Raw genomic sequence first — 15,017 nt, forward strand, 5'->3', positions numbered from 1 at the left:
TGTGCTGATTATCTTATCAGCCTTACGTCCCATTCCCGCCGTTCCTGTAAACAATATTTTCCACCAGGGTGCCCTGACATCACACCACAGCCCAGCCAGTGAATATCTTTTGCATTAAATGTAATTTGTATTCGATCGTATAAAATCCTTTAAAGTCAAATGTATAGAATCCTTCAACATTGAGCTTCTTTTTTCACAGAAACACTGGTGTGGGAGGATGACAAAGCTTACACATAAGCAACAATTAAGCTAGGTTGATCATTGTTGCCTTCGATTCAATGCAGCTAAAATGAGGACTAATATCTGTTGATGACAAATTCATTGTATTGGATGGTAAAATAGTTGTGAATACATACTCTCTTCGTAATACATCAGAGCCTACACAGACTCCTCCGCTATGCTGCAAGTCACACTAGTCGAGCGAAAGAGGAGTGATGCTAGGAATCAAATGGACAGAACCATTTCAATGCAGTGGAGTATTTCTCACACTGCGTTTTTCAATTTTTTTCCCTAAGCGATTTTCATCATATCTAAGCCTTTTCTTATTCAGGAAAAGAGAGTTTTTAAAATTCCCCCCAAAAACAGGCCGACAACACCCATGGCTAACACATGCTTGAGAGTAAGTGTTGTATTGGTGGTGACTGGTGGAATGGTCGCCCTGGGTCACTGGGTGTGTTGGACATAACGCCTTCTCCCGGCGTTGCCAGCCACGGGGTAATGGGCCCCGACCTTGTGTCAATCCTAATCTGTCACGAGAGTTGCTTTGCACACTTCTCAGGGGACATTGCATGGCAGAGGTTGTCCTTTTCCCTGGGTCAAGCCTAAGCTGAGCACATACCTCCTGGCTTACCACCTGGGGGCCCAGCAGGGTTTTTTCCTCCTGATGAACAGCCACTGGTTGCTTCTTTCGTTCGCCTCTGATGCAGCTTTGATGGCTCTGCGCAGGGTTTGGCCCAGGACTTTCGGGTCTACTAACAGACCTCAATGTTCCAGCCACGATGTTGTGCTTCAGCTGCAAGCTCGGCATAGCATAGGCGTTTTCGCTTGAAAGCCTCATCCACGTGTCCTCCCAAGGTACTGTGGGCTTGATGATGAACACCTTTTACTGTGAAGGGGCCAAGGCCAGCCAGCATCCTCCATTCCCAGGCCAAGATGCTGGTCTTGCTCAGTCAGTATGGAAGCTGCCCTTGGCTACTTTAGCCACTTCAAGGACAAAGGTAAGTTGCCTAATGGTGGTCATCGTAAGGAGTTGGTGGCTGCTCACTTGTACTCCGGAGTGGACGCAAGGGTCTTTAGGATTTTCGTTGGGACACCACGTGTCATGTGGGTGTGACCTGGGTTGCACCCTGTGATAATGTGTTTGAGGATCGGCGGCGTGGCTCAAAGACTACACACTGGGTCCTCACCAAACCACTCATGAAGATTAACTGGTGTTGGAAGGACTTCGTATGTAGCTCTGATAACAAAACTCAACCGCCTCGCTTTTGTGGCCCAAATGTCCCTTCAGCTGATGTTCCCTCTATCCCATCTCATCCACTGACCCCGTTTGCCCAGAGAGACTGCCTTGGTCCACCTGGCAGCTTCCTCTTGGCGGCGTACTTCCTTCACTGCCATCCCTCTCTGTTCACACTATAAGGCACAGCTGATTATAAGGGGCACGCCAAAAAATTAGTCTTTTGTCATATATTTTTTATTACAAGGCGCACTGGATCATAAGGTGCATGGAATTAATACTACAAGAACAGATAGGGTAGCATACAAAATACATACAACTAAAACTAAAATAATTTATTTCATAGAACATGAATTAACATTATGACATCTGATTTAATATGTCAATATGTTACAATTTTTGTCCAAAGCAAAAACAAAAGAGGATTCGCAATATGTAACTGTTTGAAAGTTGGCGCCATTAAAGTTCTGCGCTTCTTTGTTTCCTTTTGGCATAAACAACCTGTTAACCATAATAGGACCCTCCAGGACCACTGTATATGTTTCTCAAAGGCAGGACAGTGACTGTATGCAGTATCATTTAATTGAAAGTATGTATTTCAAATTTTATCCACCATTTCTTTCAGTATATAATGTGCAACAGATCATGCAGCGCGCTTTCAAATTTATGGGTATTTTACGTGTGCCTCGTAGTCCGAAAAACACTGTCAGTGTTAAATTAATCACTCCTCACGTGCTATTGGGACAACCAGTGACTGACGATCTTTATTGACTTTTGACTTCACAAAAAGACAAACTATATCCATAAATATTTTATATAAATACTACTTCACATCGTACAACCGATTTTATGCCACATGGGCAAAATATAATAACAGAGATACTTCTAATCCGTTAGCACAAGGCCACATTTAACGTCATTCAACAAGCGCGCCGTGTCCACTTGGCTGACAGCCTGGGCGGATCAGCAGAGGCGGTCCCCGTGTACGGGAGTGGGTTCCGACTGGAGTGGAAAGGGGGCGAAGTCGGTATGTTTTCTGATGGCCGCCACCTTCTGTTCAGTTCAGTTTGGGGCATGTGGTGCAGTCTCGGGTTCAGACATCGTCAAAAATGCGACTGCGAGATGACGACATGGAAAGGTAGCGTCCGACTTTGGGCCTGCAGTGCATCAAAAATACAGTATAGTTTCATTCTTTCGATAAAATTAAAGGTGGAGTATGTAACTTCAGAAATATTCTACTTGCTGACGCCTTCTTCTGGCTGAAATAATCATTGCAGCTCCTTTTGTTGCACGTGCAAGTATGTGAAAGTCTTAGAAGCGCTAGAATAAATTCTTCTTTTTTCATGTTTTTGGGGTTGGCATTTGGACTGTATTTAGAACAGTTCTTTTCTTTCACCATTTTCATCCAACAATTAAAAAAACACGATCCTTTCGCGTGGTATCATTTTATCCCCCTTATATACATTTCCAAACTTATTTACCATATTCTGCGGAATATAAGGCGCACCGGGTTTTAAGGCACACTTGGGAATTTATGGCCAAATTGGGGTTTTTAGGTGTGCGTCATAGTCTGGAAAATATGGTACATTTAATCAAATTGAAAACTCATATTGGTCATTAGTTCTGTTTACGATACCTTAAAATAGTACCGGCATAAGAACAACAAAAATTATTTTGAGTCTTATAAGATGATGAGCAGATTTTTTTCATAAACACCCATCTTGTTTACCACCCTTTGTGGGTGGGACTTGTTTGTTGTGTCATTGCCTTTCATAACCAGTGTATTCATAATGAAATAGTTTACAAGGGTATAACATTCTTCATAAATCTAGCTTTTTGATTTTGTTCTAGTAATACACCATATAGATGTGCTTGAATATGAAATGTACAATTTTCTTCCTGCATAGCATGTACCCGGACCCCCTTAAGTCTTTTCACCCACCAGGGTCCAGCAAAATTCTATGAGAAACACCCCAAAGACAGAAAGTTATCAGCTAAAAAGTGATAAAAATGGTGCACTCTTTGAAATTGTTGAACTTTTTTTAGTTGCTGGTTGGAGTGACAATTTTGGATGGACATGTACCAAAAGAAGCCCTGGATAGCGTGTTCGATTACCTGCCGCCGTCTCTGCCGTCGGTGTCCTCCGCCAAGGTGTCGGCGTTGAAGTCCAGAGGTTCTTGGTCCTGAAGGAGCTCTATGCAGTCCCGGTCCGGTCTCGCCGCAGAACGGCCGAGGTACTTGCCCGCTACACACAAGTACGAAGAAGAAGGTGGGCTGCTATTGTTTCTCAAGACTTTTGGAAGCAAAACATCTTTTTCTTAAAACATACAGATCATAACTGCTCGTTTTAAATGTAAAATGTTTCATTCCTAGCCCCGGCTCCTTTTTTATCCAGTTTAAACTTCTCAAGGCAGGTGATACTATGCTGTAAATAATGATAAAGCCACATGTGACGATTGAAAGTTGTTTTTTGTGGTGGCAGTGGTGGAACGAGTAATTTATTGTAACTTACCTAACTAATTTTGTATTTTATTAGGTGTTTTTAAACTTGTTTTAATGGTAAAATAGGAAAAAAAACAATGAATGTTTTTTCTACTACATCTTACCTCACATCCTGATGTGAGGTTGGTTAATCTAATGGATGCAAGAGTGGGATAGGTGTGAATGGCCAAGGCTAGTTAAGAAGGACTGGTATCGACACATATAATGCGGAGGGGGTAAACCAGTGTATGCTGTCGGGCTTTTCTGCTAATGAAGGGTTGCGACTCACCGCTTGTTGTGCTGTGAGCTTAATGTTCGGTGTCAGGTTGGGAAGAGCAGAGGGGAATGTATGTTTGGTGAATGTGAGTGTGTTCTTGACTCAAGCCACCTCCCGATAGGGGGATATGGATTTGGTGTTGAGATAAATAGACTATGTCTTAATTTTTGGATTTTCCAGGAAATTAGATTTCTAACTGGCGTTATGTTTTAGAGGTTGACTGAGCCTATTTTAACTCGGATCATAATATTACAACATGGTAATAACATAGTAAAAACATAATCATTTCGAAATGTATAAAAAACTCTTTGCCCTTTGTGCCAATCGGTAAGTAAAAGTAAATTTCAGCTTCAAAAAGGTTGGTTGCCCGATTTAACCTGAGCAAACCCTTCTAAAAATACAAAGATGCTGCCATCTACACGACAATTTTCTGCATCACAACAGACACGATCTCACACTCAAACAGGCCTAAGGAAAAACAGGTGGCGCAACTTCATTTTCTGGCAAGAATTAGAACTCTTAACCCCTAATGAAATGAAAATCAGGCAAAGTGAGCACTGACGTCTGTTGTTGCCGTCATCAGAGTAGCTCGTCTCCTTCATTTCGTGGCTGTTCCTGCCCCTGGTGCTCAGTTCCTCCCTGGCGTTACCGTAGCGCTCCTTCCACTCCTGAAACACAACCGAAACTAAATGCCGTCAAGCACCCAGGACTGGCACCTTTCAGAGCTGCTGTGGCCTGATGACTCACGCGGCGCCGGTTCTCGCCATCTTCCGTCCTCTGGCGTTTCCGCTTCTCTGCGGGCACACAAACGCACGTGGGCAAATCGGCGTGGCGCTCGAGTAAAGACGAGTGTCATTGTTGGTGCGGCACTGACCTCGGCGGATCAGCTCTCTGCCTTCGTCTACAAGGTCCGACGTCAGCTCGCTGTCGCCCATGAACTGCTGGAAGCCGAGCAGGTTGAGCAGGCGGGTGCCCAGGCTGAGTGTGAACATAAGATGGCTCAGAACATCTGGTATCGTCAAATAACGGTAAACCGTATTCCCTTACTGTATCACGGTTTACTTTTCACATTTTCGATACTTCACGGATTTTCATCGTGCATTGTGTTTCGCATTCTAATTAGCTAAACCAGTGGGTCAGCAACAGGCAGCTCTGGAGCTGCGTGTGGTGGCTCCCTGGCACTTTAAAAAAATGTTTGATAATGGGAAATTATAAGTTTTCTGTAGGAGGACAAACATGACACAAACATTCTTGAATGTTTTTCAATGAATATAGATATCCATCCTTCCACTAATCCTCAACAGGATCGCGGGGATGCTGGAGCCCATCCCAGCCATCTTTAGGCACACCTTCAACTTGCTGTCAGCCAGTCGCAGAGCACACGAACACAGAGAACTCACTCTCTCATTCACACCCATGGACCATTTGAACCTGCCAATCATGTTTGTTGTTGGAATGTGGAAGGAAACCGGAGTCCCCGGGGAAAACCCGCAGCTGGAATTGAACTCTGGACCAACTTATTAACCCCAAAGACATATTCCAGCCAATCACCTTCATTCGAGACGGGACGTTACCTGAAGTAGGTAGCGATGCACAAGATGACGATCAGCATGGGGTAGTAGATGTAGAAACCATCAGCCACAAAGGACAGCACACGCATGGAGCCCATGATCTGCAACACGGGAAGTACTTGTGAACCTTGCTGCCCTCACAAAAAGAAGCAGAGGGAGTAGGGCACAAAAAATAAAACAACAGCTGCTTACTGAGGTGTAGGCCGTCTGTTCTTTGTGCTGGTGCGAGATAGCTGCATCCATGTGGATGAGACCCAGGAAGTTGAGGCACAGCGGCGGAGTCAGGCGGCAGAAGAGCCTGAAGGCGAGAGGCGGCAATTTAGAGATGGCTTGGAGAAGAAACACTGAGCAGGTCAACGTTTCGGCTAGCTCACATGCCACTGAACTGCAGGCTGTATGCGTCCGTTTGATGATGCGGCGCCAGGTAGTAGAAGTTGAAGACTCGGATGCGGAACACAGTGGAGTAGACGCATGTACACAGGAAGAAGATGGTGATGAAGCACGCTACCTGGGGGGACATACATGGCACAGAAGTTAGGAGACTAGCCTTATAGCCCACTGGTCGTAGTTTGGCCAATGGATTTAATCCAGGCCGCGAGATGAAGCTGAGAGAAGCATAAAAAAAGAGAACCACTTCACGTCAAACACTTGCAGCGTTAAATATGTCCACTGGATTTCACCAAAGCCACATGCCACTCCAAACCAACCACTATAGGTGTAATACTGACTACCATTTATCAACCACAAAACATTTGAGGAAACAACCTTCCCGCTGTAATTGTATTAAAAATAGAAGCCTTTGTTTAGGCGGTACGATTAAACGTATAAAAACGATAGTTTTCATTGCACTCATAGCCAACGTTAAAATAGCTGGCAGCATTTTTCTGTAAATGCTCTTTCTTAAAATTAGTTGTGTTTATCAATATATGACATTTTGTGCAATAAAACACTTTTGAAGTAGTCATACTGCATTAGGTTTTTCAATACAAATGATCAAATTTAGTGCTTAGAAAAGGGAGATATCACTTGACTATCACTCTTATCCTGATTTTTCAAGGTATGGAGTATTCCCATTGCTACTTTTGCTCAGATAAGTTACTTTAGCTTCCTTTTATCGTCAGTTTAATTTCTAAACATAATTTTCCTAAATGTCAACAGAAATGTAAATTACACTGACTTTTCTAAAATCTACCATGCCTTTCATTTTAATGGTCAAATTCAAAGAGCAAAACTGAAAAATGGCCTTGTATCCTACTACCGGTACTTTAATGATTTGAATTGGTTTTGATTCACAAAGGTTAGTTTGTTAAGTCAATTTGAATTTTTCTTTCTATTCTATTGACTCTTATTTAATCGACATAGACCATATCAGTATAACAAATGGGAGTAAAAAGCCTGAACTGTACATTTTTGGTTTTCATTTGTGAGCATAAATGACAAACTTCAATGTGTGTGGCCAAATATTTTACCAGCCACCAGATGACGGAAAGCTATTTTATCTGAATCAAAAGTTTTAGAGAATCCTGAAAAATAGAGCTGGGTATCTTACTAGTTCAATAAATTATTTCAATTCACAAGATTTCAATCCATTTGTTTTTATATTCAAACGAAATAAAACAAACAAAACATTTTTGTTATACAGTATACCGCTATAATAATTTAAACCCAATATTTCTTTATTTAAAAAAGTCACTCCTCTTGGGGGATATGACCAAAGTAGATATATTTATTTAAAATAAATACATTCTAAATCATATTATAGCGAAGCAATGTGAAATCTCTGTAAAGACTATTCATGAAGAAAATTTCTACCTAAAAAATGGGCCTTTAAAATGAAATTTTCCTAACATATTCGAAAATATTTAATGATAATAATCCTTGTTTTATAAAAGAATGTCAATTTTTTTTTTACTTTGTACAAATAAACAGCAAGAATCTGAAGACAACTCCAGTTTTTTTCTGAAAACTATTCATTGTAAACTCATTAGGTCGACTTTTTTTACCAGGGTTTTTCATGTCAAATGAGATTTTAAGATTGTTTAGGAGGAGGTTCCCATATTGTTGATTGTAAACACAGATATACTGGCAATAGGTCCACGGCGCACCCCTTACCTGGATATAAACGTAGTTGTAGTCGCGCTCGGCGAGCTGGATGAAGACAGCGAAGAGTGACAGGACAGGTTTGGTGCTGAAAAAGGTGCACTCTGACCAGACAACAGCAGCGCTGAACAGGCCCAGGACCACGGCCAGCACCCGGTAGAAACCACGCTTCAGCAGACACTCCCAGTACCACTCTGAGGAAAAAATGGGTGACCCAAAGGTTTTTGTGATTTTCATCTGGCTACAGTAATCCCTCGCTATATCACGGTTGCGGATTTTCACTGTGCATTGTATTCTGCATTCTGATTGGCTAAACAGTCGCCACGCCACTTTTCTGCCTGTGACTACCTGTGCGCCAATAACGTTTCGGTCTATGTTGTATATGTATGTAAAACAGCTTGACCTCCTCACAAAACAGGGTTCCTACAGCTGAAAGCAGGTTGAATTCAAGTCTTTCTAAAACTTCTTTAATGCCTGTTGAAATAAAATTTAAGACCTAGTCAACAAAAAAAAAACATTAATTAGAGGCAATTTTAAACAAATGTTTATGTTAATTTATTTTTAAAATCATATTCTGGTCCATTTGAAAACCTTTCCTTCTGGAAAACATAGCTCTCTCCAAACTTTTAGACATGGAAAACAATAAATAAAAAGGATGTTTATAGTACATCACGTAAGCATTTTTATCATGTATCATGAAAAAATGACTTTACTCAATCTTTTCAGTTCAAATAAATATAAATCTTATGTCTTCACATTTTTAAGCCTTTGGAAAATGTAATTTAAGACATTTTAATGCAAACTCAGGCCTTATTTTTAGAATAATGAATTTAATGCTTTTTAAGAATTTTCAAGGATCTGCAGGAATCTTGACAAAAGCGCTAAAAGGCGAGAGACTCTCCCTCTGCCTGGTGCTTTTATTTATTCATTTAATTCCAGGGCTTAAAAAAATGTTATTGCATTCTAACGCCCAAATAATTGGACACATGCTAAAGCAAGGTGAAGGCCTTTGTATGTCACATTTTTGTTTTCTCAATAACGTCCACATAATGGGGACGAAATATCATCTGAAGTAAAATGGTTAGTTTTTAAAACGTTCAGAATTATTATTTTTTCAATATGGCCTGCCAAAAAATGGCAAAAATATAATAATACATCGTTACGTAAAAAAAAATTTTTTTTTAGTTATGGTCATTAATTGGGATTTCAAGTGTAAAGATAAAAACCTGCAGTGGGCGTGTAAACGTATCTGCTGAACCACCCGGGGGGCTCGTCGGGAGCGAAGCTGGGAACGAAGCGACGCGTGGAGCTGCTCTCGTTCTTAGCCACGTCCTCCAGGCGGAAGGCTTCCTGCAGCAACATTTGCCACTGCACACGAGTGCGCTTGTGACGCTGGACGGCGTAGATCACCTGCAGACGCAAAAACTTTAAGCACACGAGCACTGTGGCAGACTCGAACTCCTGCTGCTCACCTGTTTGTGAAGCTTAACAAGAGTCCTCTCACTGGGGAAGGTCTGCTTGTCCTCATAGTCTTCGTAGTCGTCCATGTTGCGACCCAGCTTTTCCTGGTAGTCCGTCGGACACTGGGTCGGGGGGTTGGAGGGTGTTTGAGAGTTAAGACACAACCGGGATGACGGATGGTAGGAGGGGGTTTTTTCATCCGACTCACCTTCCTGAGGATGGTGTCGACACACTTCCTCAGAGGATGGTTGTATTTGATGCCCTCGCTCACCTTTCTCACCTCCTGATGTCATAATCAAGGAAGAAGAAGCGCAAACATTTCCTAAAAGGCTGTATCGTGATAAATGTGGCAACTTGGCAAATTACACAGTTTTTGACCAGTTAAAGCAATCTACAGAAAATATTACTTCCTTGAGTAAAGTCAAAAGACCACAAAACAGTTCAAACTGTTAAAAACTCCATCTGGTTTAATAACTCTCAGTTATTCATGATGTGCGTGCAAGTACGTGTATTTCTTAGACTCAAATAAACTTATTTTTTCATCTCTTTTGGGGTTTGAGTTAACGTTTGGACTCTAATTAAAATGGTAATTTTCTTACTTTTCACAACATATTGAAAGAAAGAAAAGAGCATGGAGTCACATTTCACTGCCCACTAACCTTTTTTCTTAATGAAAGGAAAAAAAACTTAAATACATAATCTCATCTTAATTTAGAACTCTGAATACATCTAGTTAGAAATAGCTTATTAATTAAAAATGTGTTTGAGGTTTCCTGAGAATATTTTTATCCAACTCCATATAATCAAAACTTAGTGATAACCTAATACTACCATAGTCACAAAAATGTTATAACTTAAGTGTTATACTTTCAGAAAAGCAGTACTGCCAAACATTTAACTAGTGTAGTGAACTATGGAAGTTATATACTATTTGGTAGGACTGCTAAAAAACATCAAACTGGTAGCCCTTTGCACTAATCAGTAAAGTATCAGCTTCACAAGCAACCGCCAAATAGCAGGGGAGCTCTGCAACTTCATCACATGGGTAATAAACAGTGATGAACCTCAACATCCACGGCACTCACTTCCATTACGTCCTCCAGGTTCTCCTCCGCGTCCGCTTTCTCAGTCATGAGTTTAGAGACCTTGAAGTAGGTCTTGAGGAGCATGTGTCCATGTCGCGAGGCATTCCAGTAGGAGCGGGGGATCTCCACCAGGCCGTATCCCAGCAGCAGGACCAGCAGGAACAAACCCCAAGTGTTGGCCGCCGTGATCCCGATGGTCTGTAGCTCGTACCTGGCGACAGAGCGCGTGTGTTAGCTTGACCGTTAACATTAGCTGTGGCAACAAGGTGGATCAAATGCCAGCTTGGGCATGCCCACTCACCAGGACAGACGCCACTCGGGGTGGATAGCCACGTAAATGAGCAGCGAGCCGAAGATGAGCAGGTAGCTCCCGTAGTAGATGGCGTTCTCGATTAGGGCCGTCTGGACCTTCCCGGCCATGGAGAACCCGCCGGAGCGAGCGTATGACTGCATGAATGGCAGCAGCAACCTGTAATGACAGGAGAGCGCCATTCGTCCATGAGAAACGCACATGAATCACTGAACGCTTACTGACCACTTGGCACGTTTGTCTACTGACTACGGATGCACGCTAATTATTAGACCGACATCTATTGAACAGATAAATGAAAAAAAATAAAAAATAATAAAAATGACACACTCACATTTATCACCACGTGGGTTTAAGATTGTTGGTCCCTTTGTGTCAACAGTGGGCTTGTGGAGCCCTTTGAGACTTTTCTGGGACTAAGAGCTATACAGATAAAACTCAACAGTTAACCGTCTTTGGCTGTTTTCAGTTGCGCTCCAAGTTGTTTACATCACAAGTTTTAGACTCATGTGACCATTCAAGATGACAATTACAAAGATGTGCACAATGCATGAGGGCTGTGTCACGTGAAATGCGAGATTTCCTCTTCTGAGGGTGGATGCTACAGAAACTAACTGAGAAGCACTGCCTAATACAAAATAGATGTTTTAGTAGTTGAATGAGCACTACTTCTGATATTTACACCCTGGTTATAAGGCGAAAACAAAGTAAGAATATAGTTACACATCCAACTGGTAGTCCTTCCTGCTAGTCAGTAAAAAAAATAGCTCTGAACTTCAAAAAGGTTAAGGACTTCTGTTCCTCCAGGTTTTTCTCTCTCGTGCACACATCAAATCAATCAGTCATTATTTCTTGCTCCTGAGCCAGCTCCACTGTCATACGCTTTACCCAATTCGTCCCACGACTCCAAAAATGTGCCTACGTCTGCCTTATACTGACCAGGTGAGGCACTGTGATGTCCAGTAGACTACCCGCCAGAAGACGGGCATGACACCATCCGGAATGTAGCTCCACGGCTCATAGCACGGTGCTTGCACTCTGTGGAAAGAAAGTAAGAAGGGTTATGTTATGTCGACACATTATCAGCCAAACAAATCTACTGTTCTGACCTCTGAGTGGGCACAACAGACGCATTTCCAGACGACCGGTTGGATGAGGCCGGGCTCGAGGTGGGAACCTGGTGGTCCACCTCGCACTGCTTGTAGATGGTCTGCAACATGACTCAATTTAGACCAGTGACAGACTAGTGGCGTTCAATGAGAAATAAGAAAGCTGACCCTGGTAACGTCGAGTGGCAGGATGAAGACGATAAGGAAACAAAGGTACCAGGCCAGCAGCGTCCCAAAGAGGACCATTCGCTGCTGCTTCCTGAAGTCTCCGTAGCGATGCAGAAGGAAGAGTGCCAGGAAGAACACCACCACCATCTCCACACCCAGCGCTGCACCGCTCATCTTGACGCCAAGGCCTTAGGCCACGCCCCCTCCTCACCCACAAACACAGCAAACCTTCAAAAAGCACACAAACACTCGCCAGGCCTGGAAAATATACATACGTTTGTTCTGTTTTTATGAATGGACAAATGAAAAGGAGATTTTATAGGATGCCAGTTTCTTATTTTGACTCTTATTGTGAACTTTTGTTTGTTGTTGTGACATCATTGTCGCCATCGGCCAATCATGTTGCGGTTCTTTAATTTCCACACCCCTTTTGGGCAGCACGAATGGGGAATGGAATTCTCTGATCTGAAGGCTTCTCGTCCTGCTTCTCCTTGCTAGTGTTTTTCACTGCCCGTATTTAGTCATGATTATGTACTTCCTACATTTAAACGTCTTCATTTTTTTAGTCATAATTTGGTAAATTCCATCCATCCATCCATTTTCTGCGCAGCTTATCTTCACTAGGGTCACGGAGGGTGCTGGAGCCAAACCCAGTCCAGGCAGTGGACACCTTTAACTGGTTGCCAGCCAGTTGAAGGGAACACAGAGACAGACAACTCACTCGCTCAGTCATACCTAGGGACAGTTAACCTGACAGGCATGGTTTGGAATGTGGGAATAACCCACACAGGCACAGGGAGAACATGCAAACTCCGCACGGGAGGCTGCGGTAGCTGGGATTGAACCCTGGACCTTGGCACCATGGGGCTTTGCACTTACCAATATGGGCTAAGTTTGAAGTAAAAAATGTAAAAAAAACAATATTAAATTGTTATATTTATTCAGTGTTTTATGTTCTTTCTCATTGATCTTCACAATTTTTGGATTTTCTTTTGAAATAGTCACTGAATTTTCACATTTTAATATGAATATCATTAATACATTTAGTATCTAATGTATTATTGTGCTTAGCATCTACAGATGCAGAGTGAGGCAAAAAACTCTCTTGCCTCGTGAGACCAAGGATTGTGATTTGGCACACACCGCAGTCCCAATCATTACAATTAGAAGGCTAGAGGAATGTAAATAATCCGTTGCATTGCCTTTTATGGCAGTACGGTGGATGAGTGGTTAGCACGTCCGCGGCACAGTTGAGGTCATGGACTCATATGCACCTACCAGCGGAGTATGCATGTTCTCCCCATGTCTGTGTGGGTGTTCCCCGGGCATTTCGTTATTCTCCCACATTCCAAAAACATGTGTGGCAGGGTAATTGACGACTCCAAAGTGTCCCTAGGTATAATTGAGCATATGAATGGTTGTCTGTCTCTTTGTCCCCTGCTCACAGCAAAAAGATAGTTGAAAATGGGCTCCAACACCCCCGCGACCCTACTGAGGATAAGCTGTGCAGATAATGGCTGGATTGACTCTTTTAATCAAGGAGAATTACCCAGGTATGGATGCTTTCATTCAAATAGACTTCATATATAAGTTAAGGTGGGCAGCATGGCGGCGCACAGTTCTGAGGTCATGATATCGAACCCCCTGTGTGGAGTTTGCATGTTCTCCCCGTGCTTGCTTGGGTTTCCTCCCACATTCCAAAAACATGCATTTCAGGTGAATTGGCCGGTCCAAATTGTCCCTAGGTGTGAATGAGTGAGTGAGTTGTCTGTCTCTGCGTGCCCCACAACCAGTTCAGGTTGACCACTGCCCACTGCCCGAGGATAGCTGGGATGAGCTCCAGCACCCCCGCGACCCTGCTGAGGATACACGGTGCAGATAATGGATGGATGGATATAAGTTAAGATAAGACAGTAAAAGTTTTTTCTGTGCTACTGTTTATTCATTCCTTTCTTGCTCTGCCAATCAAATGATGAATAAGACGTACGTTCATTCAAATGTAAATATGACTGTGCCTCACCCAAAAACCACCTCACCGCACGTCACGGTGGTAAACAATCACTAGACGGCAACTCATTACTATTCTAATGTCGGCAACGTCATTATCGACGTCACTTGACGATATTTGACGATGTCATGGGAAAGATTCAGGAACTCAGCACAAACATTTACACGCAGAGAGAAGCAGACGATCTCACAACAACCCTTAAAACAAAAATTGAGAAGAAAATCGCCATTGTTTCTTCCTGATGTCTCTTCGCTAGTTAGCATTGCTTAGCATAACAGAAAACAAAGACCTTTGAAATCTTACCGTTTACTGCGTGTCTTCTTGGCTAAACGCAACTACAGGGTGTCGTTAAACGCCCGTTTTTTTTAAATTCAAGCGGACAAAAAATGAAAAACAACGCAAATCGCCCCGATTAGCTAGCTGTCATCGGCCGTCACATCCGGGATGGCCTGGCGGTGGCTTTTGATGACGTCACCATAGCGCACGCGCAGTACTTAAATGTCAGGAAAATTAAAAATGACCAAATCAACCTCAAAACCAAATCAAACTAAAACGTTTTCAAACTCAAATCTTTTTTTTCCTCGATGTGCAAAACTGTTAGAGACATACCCCAAGCGACTTGCAACTGTAATCGCAGCAAAAGGTGGCGCTACAAAGTATTAACTCAATGGGGCTAAACAATTTTGCACACCCACTTTTTCTTTTTTTTTACTTGTTAAAAAAGTATACAATGTCCAATAAAGTTTGTTTCGCTGGATGATTGTGTCCTACTTATTGTTTATGCATCACAAGAAATTAGTTTTATAGCTTGATGTTTGAAGTCTGAAATGTGGCAAAAGGTCACAAAGTTCAGGGGGGCCAAATAGTTTTGCAAGCCACTGTACAGTTCATGTCATGGTAAAGCGGTGCAGATAATGGATGGATGTTTGGGAGTGCTGGAGAGTGACGTTATGCTCCTCCCCGCAGGTTATTTTAGCCTCTTTGTGTTAGTGTA

The 15,017-nt window shown here is 42.5% G+C and overlaps 1 protein-coding gene across 1 annotated transcript; it reads right to left on the reverse strand.

The window, feature by feature from the left end:
• Positions 1-2,191: 2,191 nt before the first annotated feature.
• Positions 2,192-14,477, reverse strand: lmbrd2b (LMBR1 domain containing 2b). Its single transcript, XM_088319786.1, has 18 exons — positions 14,327-14,477; positions 12,016-12,243; positions 11,848-11,948; positions 11,678-11,776; positions 10,730-10,897; positions 10,429-10,639; positions 9,552-9,626; positions 9,355-9,465; positions 9,109-9,292; positions 7,895-8,076; positions 6,157-6,290; positions 5,975-6,080; positions 5,786-5,883; positions 5,086-5,189; positions 4,959-5,005; positions 4,774-4,879; positions 3,569-3,698; positions 2,192-2,610 (listed from the first exon to the last, which is right to left on the reverse strand). Exons 2-18 carry the CDS (start codon positions 12,187-12,189, stop codon positions 2,547-2,549), a joined length of 2,094 nt encoding a protein of 697 aa, XP_088175912.1. The 5' UTR covers positions 12,190-12,243; positions 14,327-14,477; the 3' UTR covers positions 2,192-2,546.
• Between the last annotated feature and the right edge of the window lie 540 nt (positions 14,478-15,017).

This window comes from Urocampus carinirostris, chromosome 16, assembly GCF_059441175.1.
Source record: "Urocampus carinirostris isolate Australia breed hairy pipefish chromosome 16, RoL_Ucar_1.0, whole genome shotgun sequence".
In the NCBI taxonomy this organism is placed as follows: Eukaryota; Metazoa; Chordata; class Actinopteri; order Syngnathiformes; family Syngnathidae; genus Urocampus; species Urocampus carinirostris.